Below are 14,899 nucleotides of genomic sequence, written 5' to 3'. Positions count from 1 at the left end.
TTTGTGAAAGCACTTTGAAAACTATAAAGCACAATATAAATGTAAGATGGTATTCTTATTTTTATAAGTCCATATTATACTGGATTTACAGTGCTTTGTTATTTATGGCATGAACTGCATACATCTCTCAATGTTTTATATAAACAAAATCACCAATATATGGCATACTGTTTATAAAGTACATCTTAGAGCATCTTCAAATCTTTTTTCAATAAGATTATTTATTTGAAAGGCAGAATGACAGAGAGAGAGAGAGACAGAGAAAGAGAGAGAGAGAGAGAGAGAGAGAGATCTTCCATCTGTTGTTATACTCTACAAATGCCTGCACACAGAGCTGGGGCTGGGTGATACTGAAGCCAGGAGCAAGGAACTCCATCCAGGTGTTCCACATGGGTGGCAGGAACTCCAGTCTATCATCTGTTGCCTCGGGTGCTTTAGCAGAATAGCCAGGCCTCGAACCAGACACTCTGATACGGGATGCAGGCAACCCAAGTTGTGCTTTAATTGTACTGTTCCACAACACCTGCCCCTTAAAATCTTTTTGATCAAGTTGTGGTGAGTCAAACAAATTTGCAAGTGATAGAAAAAAATAACAGAATGAACTATTAGGAATGGTAAAGCTAAGAAGTAGAGATACAAAGAATATCGAGAATGATATGGACCTCTGAGTACATAATGCTCAGCTTCTTTACTCTTGAGATGAGAAGACTGGAGCACAGGAGAAAGAAACCAATTGCTCAGGGCATCAGCAAGTTAAAGATGGAACAGAATCCTGAAATTTCTAATTGTTGCTGTTATGTTCTTTCTATTAAATAATTTCATCCATCTTTTTGGAGTCTATGGATGGAATATTTCATTCCTTTCATTGAATTAATGTAAGTCATTTTAAATGCAAAGTGCTAGTCAGAGTTTATAATATACACAATTTAAAATGAACGATTTACACAAGTATCTACAAAGTTATTATTCTAAATACACTCCTAACCTGAAAATCATGGTTTCTGAGTATCACTGATGTTCAAAGTTTCTGATTCTGATTTTTAATGTTTTTCTGTATTTAAAAATTCTGAGATTGGATCACTTACATGATTTTTAAAAAGCATTATTTCTATTTTGAAAAAAAAAGGAAAGTATTACTTTTAGGTGAAACAAAGATTTGTCGATAATGAAAAGTGTCTCTGTGCTTTTCCCTCCTTTACAGGATAACCCAGCCGATGCAGTTAAAAAGGCAACCCTTTAGGCTGGCGCCATGGCTCACTTAGTTAATTCTCAGCCTGCGGCACTGGCATCCTATATGGGCACCGGATTCTGTCCCGGTTGCTCCTCTTCCAGTCCAGCTCTCTGCTGTGACCTGGGAAGGCAGTGGAGGATGGCCCAAGTGCTTGGGCCCTGCACCCACAAGCGAGACCAGGAGGAAGCACCTGGCTCCTGGCTTTGGATCGGCACAGCGGGCTGGCCGTAGCGGCCATTTGGGGAGTGAACCAACGGAAAAAGGAAGACCTTTCTCTCTGTCTGTCTGTCTGTCTCTCTCTCACTGTCTAACTCTGCCTGTCAAAAGAAAAGGGCAACCCTTTTCCTCTACTTCACACACTGTAACTTTGAACTTACGTTGTAATCTACTTCCACACATTTTCATGTCATTTGTATTTGTGGAATATGGGCTTTCTTAATCACACACAAACAACAACAACAACAACAATGTAGTGTGCATTTTCTTTACTTAGCCAACACTCAGCACTTACTCTGTTCCAGGTACTATTCTGAGTGACTTGCATATATCTAATCCTTATAACTCTAAGAGCTATGTAGAATTATCCTCGTTTGCACATGAGGTCAATGAGGCACAGAAAGGTGCAGTAACTTCTCCGAGCCATATACCTGAAGTGATAGAACTCAGGTTTGAATCCAGGAGGTTCAGGTCCAGGGTATTCACGCATACCTGGCTATGCTGTGTTTTTTTTACAGTTGATTTTACACTAGGATTTTAGCTTTTTGTGTGATAAATTACATTAATTAGTATACTAATTTTATTCTCACTGGCGACCCAAGTCTATACATTTTAGAATATTTTTCTCTAAAATGTACCAGCATTTATAAAAAACCAATTTCTTAGAATTCATCATTTCTTCAAATAGCTTACATCTAAGCTATGCTGGTCACTTTGATGCCAACTACAATCAGACCAAATTCATTTTTCATGCAGCTTATAATTCATTTCATGAGGCTTCATCATAAAAAATACAGTTATGGATTTATATCCCACGTTCTCTGAACTAAGCACTGCATATTTCATTCCAGTTGAGGTGCATTCTTTACATATTTTCCTCCCAACAAAAGATGTCACTTATGGTGGTGCTTTGGGAAAATCCAACCATATCAAGACTTAAGTGAATCTTTTAAAGCAACTAGGCTAAAGGAAGACAGGGATGTTGCCAAAGCAGCTATACCAAGAAAGATGCAAAATTCATATACAGCTCACAGACAGTCATACATAAAAGGCAAATCTGCTCTGTTTCTTTCTGTCTGACAAAAGGAAACCAGGATGTATGGCCCCTGAATTTATTTTTTAATTCCATATTCCACAAACCATTTGAAGTACCCTCATGCATTGCTGCTGGTGGAAATGTCTGACAGTGTAGCTGCTTCAGAAAACAGTCTGGCAGTTGGTTCCTCAGAATATCAGTCATCATGTGGCGCAGGCATTCCACGACTCGGCACGCACTCAAGAGTAATGAAAACGGATGTGCCCACAAGAACTCTCACCAAATGTTCACAGCAACATTACTCACAAGAGCCCCAAAGTGGAAACAATCCAACTGTCTACCAACTCATGAGTGGCTAAACCAAGTGTGGGATATTTATTTACAACTTCAAACTGATAAAATGATTTGGCAGTAAGAAGGAATGACTGATACATGTGACAACATGGATGAACCCTGAACCTCTGCTAAGCAAAAGAAGCCACAAAAGACCACATATTTTATGATACCACTAATATGAAATTTCCAGAACAGGCAAATCTATAGCAACAGAAACCAGAGTGGAGGCTGCCTAGGGATGCATGGAGGCAGTTGCAGGAATGAGGAGTGACTGTTAATGGGGATGGGGTTTCTTTTGGGGGTAATGAAAATGTCCTAAAATCGACTGTGATGATAGTTGCACAATTTGGCGAATATACGAAAAGCCATTGTAGATTTTAAAAGGGTGAACTGCGTGGTATATGAATTATATCTCAGTAAAGTTGCTTTTCCTATTAATTTAGGACTTTTTCTAAAAAGCTTCATTACTGGAAATTTTGCAGGCAACTCAGGGTGGGGGAGGCATTTGGACTATTAAACTATTAAAACATCCTCGGAATTTGTATTCTCGATTCCAAGAAATATGAAAATAAAAATGCATTCCCTCCCCATGTGTCATATACACTGGGCTGTATGTTGAAGAAATATATGTGCTTTTAAGATTCCGGGTGTGAGTTGGCATTGACCCTTTCTAAATAGCTGTGCACTGTGAGCCCCAGGAACAGTCAGTTTAGGGAAAGACCATGTACTTGGCAGAACAGGGGTTCCCAATTGTTTTGGAAGGAGAAGCTGCTTTTACATTCTATGGAACTTTAAAATAACCTGACGGGAAAGAGGTAAAAAAAGAGAGGTACCGAGCTCCCCTAGTTGCAATCCTAGCTTTTTGAGTGAACTCGCAGTCTCAGGAGTTTCACCTGTAAAATGCATATAGTTGGCTCTGCCTGATCCACCGCACGAGACTTTATGAATGCCCAAATTAGCAAGGGTGGGGTAGGGAAGGAATATTAGTGTGCTGCAGGTGGACTTGACCTCAGAAGATTTGGTCTTGAATTCTGTTTGTCACTGATAGCTGTGTCAAGCTAAGGAAATCAGCATAGGAGCAGCTCAATTTTCTCATCTGTAAATACAGACCTGGTCAACATGACTTCTCAGAGTATAAAATGAGCTATGGAGGTTAAAGCATACCACAAGCCTTCCCATTCAATACAAAGGAATATCATTATTTGCAATGTGTACACTCAAAGTATTACTCTTAAGGGCCTGAGCTTTCAGGAAAAGAGAAGAGGCCTGACTTCAGAAAAGCTAAATGCAAAAGGAAAATATCTCCTGAGCACTGCCAGCCTTTTGACTCGTGCATTCCCAGGTCTCGGATCAGGAGGTCTTCATGCAATTCTGCCACATCTGGGGAACTGACACGTGTGTCTTGGCTTACCAAACTACGAGCAACCAAGGGCTTGCAGAGAAATCGAGATGGCCACATTTTCTAGGAAAGCAGATGGTTTAGTCTCTATTTCCCTTTTCACGCTTAAAGTTACTGAGGACCACCAACAGCTTTTGTCCGAGTGGTCAGATGAGTGTTTAACATTGACCATATTATAAATGAAAATTCAGGAAAAGTTCAGATATTTATTAGTTTATTTTGAAGTAGCAATGGAAATTTATTGTTTGCTAATAAATTTAATGAAAAACAAGTATATTTTCCAAAAAAGAAATTTAGTGATGAGTGACACTGTTTTACATTTCTGCAAATCTCTTGCAATGTCTAGCTTCACAGAACACAGCTGGAGTCTCTTATTTTCTTCTGCATTCATTTTGCTACCAGATGTTGTTCTGTGAGAAAACCTAGCCTTATATAGATAGGCAGTTGGAAAGAAATTAGCATTTTAGTAGCCTTTTCCAAGAATTGTGGATATTCTTCTTTGATACTACTCTCAAACTCATCAAGTTGTATTTTTGAAGGTGAGACTCTATTGATGAACTTTTTACACTGTTTCATTAAAATCCACTGGGCTGGAGGCAGACATCTAGGCCTAGCAGTTAAAACATCAGAGTACCTAGATATGCTTGCAGGGTTTGGGCTTGTGACTCCAGTTTCCTGCTAATACACATCCTAGGATCCAGTGGTGATGGTTTAAGTAATTGGGTTTCTGCTATACATGTGGGAGACCCGGACTGAGTTTCCAGCTCCTGGGTTCAGCCCCAGAGGGGTGACTCGCATTTCAGGCTTTTGGGGAGTGAACCAGTGGATGGGAGCAGACTTGTTCTTTCCCTCTCTGCCTGTCAAACAAACAAAAAAATCCATTGAGGGGAGAGCATTTGGTGTAGCACGCCTTGGGATGCCTGCCTCCCATATCCAAGGGCTGAGTTCCAGCCTCAGCTCCACTCCCAGTTCCAACTCCCTGCAAACGAGAACTCTGGTTTGCAGCAGGTGATGGCTCAAGTACTTTGGTCCCTGCCACTTATGTGAGAGACTTAGATGGAGTTCCTGATTCCTAGCTTTCACCTGGCCTAGCCCTGGCTATTGCAGGCATTTGGAGAGTGAACCAAAGGATGAAGGAGCTCTCTGGGCCTGTGTCTTAAATAAACGAATAAAATAATAAAAACAAAACAACAAAAACCATACACACACACACACACACACAAGCGTGTGCATTGTCCTAGAAGGAATCTTTACTTGTGCATGATTTTGTAGCATCATATATTAGTCAATTTGGAAAATACTGGCTCACTGAGTTTTAAATACTTCGAATGTTAACATATCCCATTGTAAGCTATTTCAAAATCATATGCAATGATTTCACTACCAGTTATATCAAAAATGTCTTTAAGGGGACGGGAGTTTGCCACAGCAGTTACGATGTCACCTGAGATGCCTGCATCCCATAATGGAATTGCCTGGATTCAAGTCTCAGCTTCACTCCCAATTCCAACTTCTTGCTAATGCACCCTCTGGGAGGCAGCAGGTGACTGCCCAAGTACTTGGATCCTTGCCACCAGTGTAGGAAACCCAGACTGAGTTCCAGGCTCTTGGCTTTGGTCAGGCCCAGCCCCAGCTGTTGTAGGCATCTGGAGAGTGAATCATAGGTACAAGATCTCTGTCTGTCTCTTTCAAATGAATTAAAAATAAGTAAACTTATTAAGGATTGGGAAGCTGTTCATATCACAAGTATTCTAAAAGTCTACTTTTCATTCAAACCCCTTAATGTTATCATCAGTTTCCTTTAAATGACAGGTTCACTTCCTTCAATTTTGAGAAAACACCTACGAGATATCTAAGTCTGAATGACCATAGCTTGTGTGTCAGTTTCTCAAGGAAAGATGACAGCCCATCAAACAGCAGTTCAGTTAGCAACTCAACTGCACATGTGACATTCTATTATTTGCAGTATGCAGCAGGAAGCTTTATGCACACTCTCTTTCCATTGTACAGAATATTAAGATATCATTTTTACTACTTCATTAAGGATATGCTTAAGTAAAACTGGATTTTTTTTTTAACTACAAAGGCATGGCATTGCAGAAGATAACACTAGCAGTTTAGTGACTATGGCTTGGTTTGTGCTAGTGGGCTAGCAGTTTTATTTAAAAATTTTTTTAAATATTTGTTTAAGGATCTATTTATTTTATTTGAAAGGCAAAGTTACAGAGAGGCTGAGGTTGAGGCAGGGAGAGAGAGAGCGAGAGAGAATGAATCTTCCATCCACTGGTTGACTCTCCAGATAGCCACAATGGCCAGAGCTGAGCCAATCCGAAGCCAGGAGCCAGGAGCTTCTTCCAGGTCTCCCATGCAGGAGCAGGGGCCCAAGGACTTGGGACATCTTCACTGTCTTCCCAGGCCATAGCAGAGAGCTGGATCAGAAGTGGAGCAGCTAGGACTCAAATCGGCACTCATATGGGATGCCAGCACTGCAGGCGGTGTCTTTACCTATTATGCCACAGCACCAGCCCCAGCAGTTTTATACATTTTTTAAAAATTTTATTTATTTGATGGGGCGGGTGCTGTGGTGTAGTGGCTAAAGTCTCTGCCTATAGCATATGGGTGCCGGTTCAGGTCCGGACTGCTTCACTTCTGATCTAGCTCCCTGCTAATGCACCTGGGAAAGCAGTGGAACATGATCCAAGTGTTAGGACCCCTGTACTCATGTGGGAGATTTGGATGAAGCTCCTGGCTCCTGGCTTTGGCCTGGCCCGGCCTCTCTGTAACTCTTTTTCAAATAAAATAAATATTTCTTAAAAAATTATTTTTTGTTCATTTGAAAGGCATGCATGCATGCGTGCGCGCGCATACGCACACACACACACACAGATAGATATCTTCCATCTGTTGGTACACTCTCCAAATATCCACAACAGCCAGGGCTGGGCAAGCCATAAGCTGGGAGTGGGATCTCAATGCAGGTCTCCATGTGGACGGCAGATGGCAGGGATTCAAGTACCTAAGCCATTACTGCTGCCTCCCAGGAACGCACAGGAAGCTGGAATCAGGTGTGCAGCTGGGACTCAAATCCAGGCTCTCCGAGACAGGACGTGGGTACCCCAACTGGGGGTTGAACTCCTATTCCAAATGCCTGCCCCCACACCATTGTTTTTGTAACATCACATGAATGTCAGCATAGCAAAAATAGATTAAAAAAAATCTTAATATTATATGAACATACTTTTGCTCTCCTAGATCCAATGAGGGGCTTGGGAACCCCCAGGGAACAAGGGATCAATCACACGGCTGCTCTAAGAGAAACAGCAATCTCTGTCACTCAGATTGTATACAGCTGGCATGCTAATGTGAAACTATTCAAAAAATCTGCTAAACCTTCACTACTAACAACCTGGAAGGAATTATTTACTTTCACAATATCTGTTTGCTTCACTGTATCCAAAATTAAATCAGCTTAATGTATGAACATATGGCCAATTTATTGTTAACTTAAAAATATATTCAAAGGGCCAGCATTATAGCCACCTGTGACAGCAGCATCCCATATGGGCAGCTGTTCGAGTCCCAGCTGCTCCACTTCTGATTCAGCTCCCTGCTGATGCACTTGGGAAAGCAGTGGAAGATGGTGCAAGTTTTTGGGCCCCTGCACCCACGTGAAAGATTCGGATGAAGCTCCTGGCTCCTGACTTTGGCCTGGCCCAGTCCCAGCTGTTGTGGCCATTTGGGGAGTGAACCAATGGATGAAAGATTCTCTCTCTCTTCCTCTCTCCCTCCCTCCCCCATCCCCCTAACTCTACCTTTCAAATAAACAAATCTTTTAAAAAATGTATTCACAGTATGGTATGAGCTATGGGAAGAACTACACATTGAAATCATGTCTATCAAAAGTCTTCACGTCATAAGATAAATAACGAGCTGGATTGTTTCCCTGACCCCTTCCTTAGGCAGAGCCTACCATCTTTAATGCATATGAAAACAGCAGTTTGAAATAAGTGGCACAAGCAAAAGCTCACAGTCAGCAGCATAGATATGCCCCGGTCTTTCCCACCTCCACAAACGTAATGAACACACAACTCCACACCCCCACAGAGTCAAAACAAAACAAAACTTTTCTCTTAACATCACAGTCTCCATCAGTTATGAACCTACAATGGAACAGAGCTCATTACTCCTTGCTTCCAATAATTCACTTCCCTTAGTTTCCAAATTACTACTCTGGCCTCATTTTCTTCCCACAAGATGGGCCATTCCTTTCCGTCTCTGCTGGTGCTTCCTCTTCTATTCACCTGCTCAACGGGATTCCTCCCCAGGCCTAAATCCAGCTGTGTGTGTCTGTCCTGCTTTCCAGCTCTGCATTCTCTCCCTGGTTAATCTCATCCAGTTCCATATCATCTTTATGTTGCTAACGTTCAAATTTCTCCAGTACTGATCTTCAGCCCTGAACTCCAGGCCTATATATCCTTTCGTCTACTTAATGACTCTGGATTTCTAAAGCCCAGCTCAAATGGTATTTTCAAAGCAGATCTTTTGGTTCTGTGACCCCTCCCCACTCCCCTCCTGGATCCTTCCTTATTTCAGTAACTGGCATTGCCCAGTTGCTCATCAACAAAACCTAGGGTCATTCTTTTTCCCTTGTCTTCCCCATTCAAATCATTAGTTCATCCCCTACAATATTTAAAAAAATCTGTTCACTTCTCTCCATGTCTACCCCTACCATCTTCACTGGTTTTCTTTTATCTTTTTTTCTTTCATGAACATCTATTTCTTTATTTTAAAGGCAGAATTAGAGAGACAGGGAAAGACAGAGAGAGATCTTCCATCTGCTGGTTCACTTCCCAAATGGCCAGGAGCTTCATCTGGGTCTCCCACGTGGGGCAGGGGCCCAAGTACTTAGGCAGTCTTCTGCTGCTTTCCTAGGTCCATAAGCAGGGAGCTGGATCAGAAGTGGAGCACCCAGGACTCAAATCAGCATCTATATGGGATGCCAGTATCGCAGATAGTGGTTTTACTGGCCATGCCACAATGCCAGCCCCAAACTGATTTTCTGAAATAGGTTTCTAACTGGTAACTTTGCTTAAATTCTAGTTCCCTGTAATCCATTAGAGCACTTAAGAGTGCTCTTTGAAAAAAATCAATTACCACGTTGCTCTCCTGCTTAATTAATTCATTTAATGGCTTCCATTTATATTTAGAATAAAACTCCTGAATAGGAGCTCTAAGACTTTATATTACATGATCCTTGGATTCTACCTGTTACCTGACCACACCAAGTTCTTTCCTACCTCCCTGCTGTTCCCATGGCCTCAGGGAACTTCACTTGCTAGCTCTGTCTGCCAGGCTGCATCCTTGTCATCACCCTTGTCTTAGCTCAACAGTCACTTCCTCAGTAAGGCTTACTTGACAACTTTATCTAAAGTAGGTCTCTCTCCAGTTATTTTTTATTATATCACCTAATTAATTTCTATCATAGCACTTATCTCAATGTAAAATTATTTTCTTTGTTTACTGTATGTCTTTTTGCCATTATAAGGCCTTATAAGGCAAATTGAGATATATATATATATATATAATTTACCTATCATCAATTCATCTACTTAAAGTGTACAAAATTCAATGATTTTTGGTATATTACATTATTTTTTAAATTGTGGTAAAATGTATAATAAAATTTGTAATCTAAACCCTTTTTAAGTGCTTAAATTCAGTGGTATTTATTACAGTTACAGTGTTATGCAACCATCACCACTGTATTTCCAAAATTTTATAGCACCCCAAATAGCAACTCTGTAACCATTCGCCCCTTCCCCTAGTCTCTAGTAAGGAGGCAGGCACCAGGAATCTTGTGTGTGTATTCATTGCTGTAACTGCTGCAGTGTAATACAGCACATACAGCTCACAAAAGATGCTCAACAACCAAAAATAGTACTCAATTTTAAGCAAATCACTATTCGTTTTAAAATTTGTTTAAAATTTGAGCTTTTTTATATATTTGAAGTATACAACCTGATGTTTTGATGTGCATACTCACAGTGAAATGGGTATGAAAGTCGAGCTAACATGAGGAAACATCAAAATGTTTTGGAAAATAGAATTTAAGAATAAGTTTATTTTAAAGGTGTAAATAATTTTTTGAACAGTTTTCATAATATGCATTTTCCATGAACTTTTTGAAGACCCCCCCCCCCCATTTATCACCTTCCATAGTTACCATTTGTATGTATATATATAAAAGCATATATACGCACAACATTTCCTGTCAGGTAACAGGAACCCACACTGAAGTGACAGATCGCAAGCTACAGGGTATTCAAATCCATTTAGCATTTTGAGTTTTTTTTTACTTTGCAGGGTGATGATGGTGATCAGATAGACACACATACATGTACTTTATGAAACATAAAACTCGCCACAGGGGCTGATGCTGTGGTGCAATGGATGCCGACAATCCATATGGGCACCAGTTCAAGTTCCAGCTGCTCTAATTTCCAATCCAGCTCCCTGCTAATGTGCTTGAGAAAGCAGTGGAAGATGACTCAACTGCTTGGTCCCCTGCCACCCACATGGGAGACCCGGATAGAGTTCTAGGCTCCTCGCTTTAGACTGGCCCAGTCCTGGCCATTTTGGCCATTTGGGGAGTGAGCCAACGGATAGAAGAACTCTCTCTCTCTCTCTGTAATTCTGCCTTTCAAGTAAATAAATAAATAAAATCATATTAAAAACAACTCTCTATAAATTTAAGGGCAAAATAGTACAAAATTTTTTTTTTTACTATTTTTTACACTATGTGAATTACAAGCAAACCACTGTGCTCTACAAAAATTCTATAATGTACTTATAAGTCTAATGACAATTAAGGTAAAAACTTAAAGGTTTTAAAAAAATCAACGCTAATCTCACCGTGCCTAAATTATGACAGGTCTGTCCTAAAGCATTACCTGTTGACCAAGAAGCAAGGCTATTTCCAACCTAAGAGGCTGGCACTCGACAAACATTAGCAAACGGCTCTGAAAACAAGACGCTTTGCTTTACTCACGTCCGACCCCTAATGCGGCGCACACACCCCGTCAGACAGCAGTGACAGGAGGAGGGCAAGCAGGCCTTACAAGTGCTCTCCGCTCTTCACCAACACTTGAGGATTTCTACTTGAAGGCCTGTTTTCTAAGCTTGCGCTTTCAAAACTTGGGTTGGCCCGATCCCAAATACTGAAGTAACAAATATTACTAGGTTCTGTCATTTCCTCTACCAAAAAAGTGATTTTACTACTACTTCTGGTTGTGATGAAAGGTCCTATTGACTATTCAAATCCTCAACCCAGTTATGGACGCTGTATTAAATGACTTCACTCCTTCTTCTCTGGCACTTTAACACATGCCAATGCTTTCATCCACCTCCACTAACATGGCTTATAAATTACTGAGGTGGGGTCATTTTAGTAGTCTGATTTGTTCACATCTCTAGAGATGGGGTCCAAATGAGACTGGCTCATTTGACATCATGTATTACTATACATCTGCATGAAAATAGATCTTCAAAAGTTAGAAATATCTCATGGCCATAATACTTGCTTAGGAGACAAAATAATGTTTTTTGATTGATTACAAATTAAAATTTGAAAAAGTGATGGTAGTATGGTTAAAGACAAAAATGAAACTTCCCCTAAGAAATACCAAGACACAGAATCAAGAGAGCTGAAGAAAAAAAAATTAAAGGCCACAAATTTACTAAAAGTTTTTTTCTAGGTGCTCAAAAGGGACTCCCTTTGAACACACTTTGAAATTTAATAAAACCTATTTTTTATTTTTTAAAGATTTATTTATTTATTTAAAAGGCAGAGTTACAGAGAGGAGAGACACACAGAGATCTTCCATTGGCTGGTTCACTCCCCCAATGGCCACAATGGCCAGGCTGAAGCCAGGAGCCCAGAGCTTCATCTGGGTCTCCCATGTTGGTGCAGGGGCCCAAATACTTGGGCCTTCTTCCACTGTTTTCCCAGGCACATTAGCAGATACCTGGATTGGAAGTGGAACATCTGGGACTTGAACCAGCACCCATATGGGATGCTGGCATTGCAGATGGTGGCTAAACCTACTACACCGCAATGCTGGTCCCAAGAAAGCCTGTTTTTCAGAAGTTTATTGTCTCCGCCTTTTAAAACTGCAGCAACAATGATGAAATAAACAAACACAGTAAAATACTGCTTCCTATGTATTTAGAGTGGTTGATCTGTTGATCTTAGATACACACATTTTAAAATTTTCAAAAACAAGTAGAAAGTTGGAGAGAATACACAATTATTAGAAGTATTCCATTCTTAAACAGATGAGTAAGGCTGGTTCAGCATGCTTGTGGCCCTGGTTCATTTAGGAGTAAAACCGGAGGCCTGACTTTCCTAGGCTCTCTGCCGCACACAATCAGCTCCTATCTGGGTCTTGCTCTCAAAGCTAGCACCTCTCTATAGCATCCTTTGTATTCCTACTGAGTCCTTGAGAATAAATAAGTGTGTATGTATGTCTGTGCATATGTGCACATGTATGTCTGTGTGCCTAAAGCCGGGATTTATGAGGAAGTCCCAGCATTTGGGCAGGAGCAGCTTTCAGCTGCAAGCTCCCAACAGTCTCCCAACCTTAACACTTACATGCCTAAAGCAAGAAACAGTACCAGGAGAGATGGGCCTCGGAACTCAGATCAGAACTTAGTTCTACGAAATGATACCAACTTCACTCCAAGACTCTGGTCTCTGTAGTATCCCCGTGCTCTTTCCACTACGGCTGACTTCACAGGAGGTGCCCCCTAATTTACTTCTTCCTTAATGCAATCTTAGTCCGGGCACTTCTTGTCTGGTTCTGTCAATGCACTGCCTTTTCTATGGTGTGATCAACAGAGTATGAGCTAGGCAGCCTTGAAATTAAAGTTCTGTTTCTTTGACTGAAATACTTATATGCCAAAAACAGAGGGAGAGAAAGCATGGCAGGGGGAAGAATGGCACATGGCAAGGTGAGTCATGGGCTAGTGGCTGCGTGCAAGGCTGCAGGGAGGAACACGAGCTGGAGGGGAATGAACAGCAAAGCAGTATGAGTGAGAGGGCACCAGCATGAGGGTATGAGGCAAATGACTAAGTGAGCACTGCAAACTGGAAACCGATCCAATTTCAAATAAGTATGACAATCTGAATTAGAAATTGAATTAAAACAACGCCAACATCAAGCTGAGATTGGTTGAGGAAAAGAAAGGCCAAGATGACAGTATATGGAAGAATAACTCTAGATCAATCAGACATGAACAAGGGCACTGTTCAGAAAGTGTTTAGATTTATAGAGATGAAAAGCAACTCAGGCTCATTAAAAAAAAGAAAAACACACAAGCCTTATTACTTCTATAAAACTGAAAGGTCAGAGGATACAGTTGATGATGTTTTTAAAACAAATAACAGCCAAACTGGATACATATCCATGTGGTATTCCAATTGGAAGGATGTCCAAATACTAAGTACTGAAGCTAGTCTTTTTTTTTTTTTTCAATGTATTTACTTGAAAGGCAGAGTGACGGAGAAAGAGACAGAGAGAGAGAGAGAGAATATGAATGAATAAATATCCTTCATTTCTTGGTTTGCTCCTCAAATGACTCTAAAAGCCAGGGATGGGCCACATCAACACCATGAGCCAAAAACTCCATCCAGGTCTCCCACATGGGTGTTAGGGGCCCAAGTACTTGGGTCAGCTTCTGTTGCCTTCCCAGGTGCATTAGCAGGGAGCTAGATTAGAAGCAAAGCAGCTGGGACTCAAACCAGCAGCACTCTGATAGGTGATGCCAGTATTGCAAGTGGTAGCATAACCCACTCACTGTACCACAACACCAGGCTCAAGTCTTCCTGTACAACTAGAAAATTTATGGAGCATCTACCAAATGTGCTAAAGAAATGTTACATAATTGTTTCAGTAAAACATAAACTCGGGCATCTGACAGTCTTATAATAGCATGTAGAAAAATATTATTCAAGTGGGATAGCAACAGAAGTGATGTTGAGAGAGCCACAAAAATCCAAGATGGGTTGGAAGGACCATATGCTTGTTTTTTTCGTTTGGGCCCTGGGGATCACTGAGGACTTGCCAAAGCATTAAACTTTTACTCCATAAACTATGAAGTAAAATGAGTCCCTAGACTTGGCCAAAGAGAAGAAACCAATTACCAGTCAAGCTGCAGAGGTAAATGGCTATAAAGCCCACACAGCCAAGTGCCCACCACCAGTAAGTTAAGAACTCAGGGAAGGGCTTCTGAATTTAGCAGGATTCCAATACAGTCACTGAATACCACAGTGTAAGACCATGGCCAAAGAAGAACTTTGCAATACCAATGCAAAGGGGTCAAGGACAACACTTATTTATAGAGAAAGAAGGTGGGCATTCCAAGGAGGAAGGAGAGGAGTGAAGAAGAGTTACTTACCTGTGCTATATTTTTGTTCAGAAGATAGACACCATAATCAAATTGTAACTTCTCCCCTCCTTTTGGATATAGTGGGAACCTAAAGAAGGTAAAGAGGGGTCAGAGTTTTCCAAAACTGAGTAAATACAACCTCTGAGTTGTTGACAGAGGCTGAAGTTTCTTAGCTACTGCATAAATATCTCATGAGTTGGCCTCAATCACTTAATTACAGCCACTGTGATCTACT

At 40.9% G+C, this 14,899-nt stretch overlaps 1 protein-coding gene across 7 annotated transcripts in view; it reads right to left on the bottom strand.

Moving 5' to 3' along the window:
- The window catches only part of UVRAG (UV radiation resistance associated), a 327,227-nt gene that overhangs the window by 51,194 nt on the left and 261,134 nt on the right, over positions 1-14,899 (bottom strand). For 6 of the 7 annotated variants that reach the window (XR_016232752.1, XM_017344617.4, XM_002708684.6 and 3 more), the window contains one exon: positions 14,674-14,752. The exons of the other annotated variant lie outside the window; for it this stretch is intronic. Coding sequence is in view for 5 of the 6 variants with exons in the window: in XM_017344617.4 (XP_017200106.3) it covers positions 14,674-14,752 (79 nt within the window). In the remaining variant the exon portion in view is untranslated. The remainder of the gene's footprint in view (positions 1-14,673; positions 14,753-14,899) is intronic. 7 annotated transcript variants of the gene reach the window in all.

Source organism: Oryctolagus cuniculus, chromosome 1, assembly GCF_051225735.1.
Source record: "Oryctolagus cuniculus isolate XC-2025 breed Fujian yellow rabbit chromosome 1, ASM5122573v1, whole genome shotgun sequence".
Lineage (NCBI taxonomy): Eukaryota > Metazoa > Chordata > Mammalia > Lagomorpha > Leporidae > Oryctolagus > Oryctolagus cuniculus.
This window is presented reverse-complemented; position numbering and strand designations above follow the sequence as displayed.